This window comes from Frankliniella occidentalis, unplaced genomic scaffold, assembly GCF_000697945.3.
Source record: "Frankliniella occidentalis isolate FOCC.00 unplaced genomic scaffold, Focc_3.1 Scaffold351, whole genome shotgun sequence".
NCBI classification, from domain to species: domain Eukaryota; kingdom Metazoa; phylum Arthropoda; class Insecta; order Thysanoptera; family Thripidae; genus Frankliniella; species Frankliniella occidentalis.
In genome coordinates this window covers 127,124-128,158 of record NW_026267474.1, presented here as the reverse complement: position 1 = coordinate 128,158, position 1,035 = coordinate 127,124, and the positions used below count along the sequence as shown (strand labels likewise).

General features: G+C 48.6%; 1 protein-coding gene across 2 annotated transcripts in view; it reads right to left on the bottom strand.

Annotated features, from left to right (window-relative positions):
- Positions 1 to 6: 6 nt before the first annotated feature.
- LOC113213638 (glucose dehydrogenase [FAD, quinone]-like) overlaps positions 7 to 1,035 on the bottom strand; it is a 40,547-nt gene continuing 39,518 nt past the window's right edge. For both annotated transcript variants that reach the window (XM_052274204.1, XM_052274203.1), the window contains one exon: positions 7 to 798. In XM_052274204.1, the coding sequence (XP_052130164.1) occupies positions 516 to 798 (283 nt within the window). In that variant the 3' untranslated portion in view covers positions 7 to 515. The remainder of the gene's footprint in view (positions 799 to 1,035) is intronic.

The window sequence follows — 1,035 nt, the reverse complement described above, 5'->3', positions numbered from 1 at the left end:
ATTTCTTAGTGAGTTGTATACAAACCGTTTCACCCGGGCAGTCGCACCTGGTACCACCTATGACAGTTTGCACTGTATTGTAGAACACGATCAGATTGTATTCAAATTTGCGGTCTGATCTGTTACAGCGTGGACTGTAAAATTAAAGTTTAGTCGGACTGTAATGCTAGACCTAGTGGGTGGGAATGTCAAATGCATTTTTGTAGATTTTGTCTCACTATGGTCCTCTATAACGGCCTTTTTCAATTCTTATTTTAAACTTTTTACCAAGAATTAAAATACATGCAAGACTGCACTCCGAAGTACAGTCCAGGCTGTAAAAAACACATAGTCCGGCCTAAGATCGAACTTTGTTTGTAGGATGCGTCGTGCTGCTTATCTAGAAACTTTTTACCGTCTTTTACTATCCCAGGTCAAGCGTGAAGAACTTTCCCGAACACCTTGCAGTTGAGCTTTCCAGTACTATCCCAGCGGGATATTACCCTCGAACACTTTCTTGTGGACTAGGCTTCTAGTCAATCGTCGCGTGGCAAGCCGTGGTCACTGAGGATGAGGGTGGCGGCGCGCTCGGCAACCATGATGGTGGGCGCGTTGGTGTTGCCGCTCGGCACAGAAGGCATGACAGACGCGTCGGCCACCCGCAGACCCAGCACGCCCTTGACGCGCAGCTTTGGGTCCACGACGGCCGTCTCGTCGCCCTCGCGGCCCATGCGGCACGTCCCCGTCCAATGCCAGAGGGTCGCGGTCGTGGTCCGAGCCAGGCAAGCCAGGTGTTCGTCTGATCCAAACAGCAAATGGCTACACAAAAATAGAGAAACAGAAATCAAACTCTCATTCCCGTAAATGCTTCCACTTCCTCAGCCCGCTCTTCTGTAGATGTGTGAAAGTGCGAATCATTTCCGAAATCGAAAACGAATAGGGCATTCCAGGCTTTCCAAAACAGAAGTTAGGAGAAGAAAAAACTCACTGACTTTTCGGTTTCTGTAATTGGTCGAGCTGATCACGTGCCACGACTGCCTTTGACGAATGAAAAAC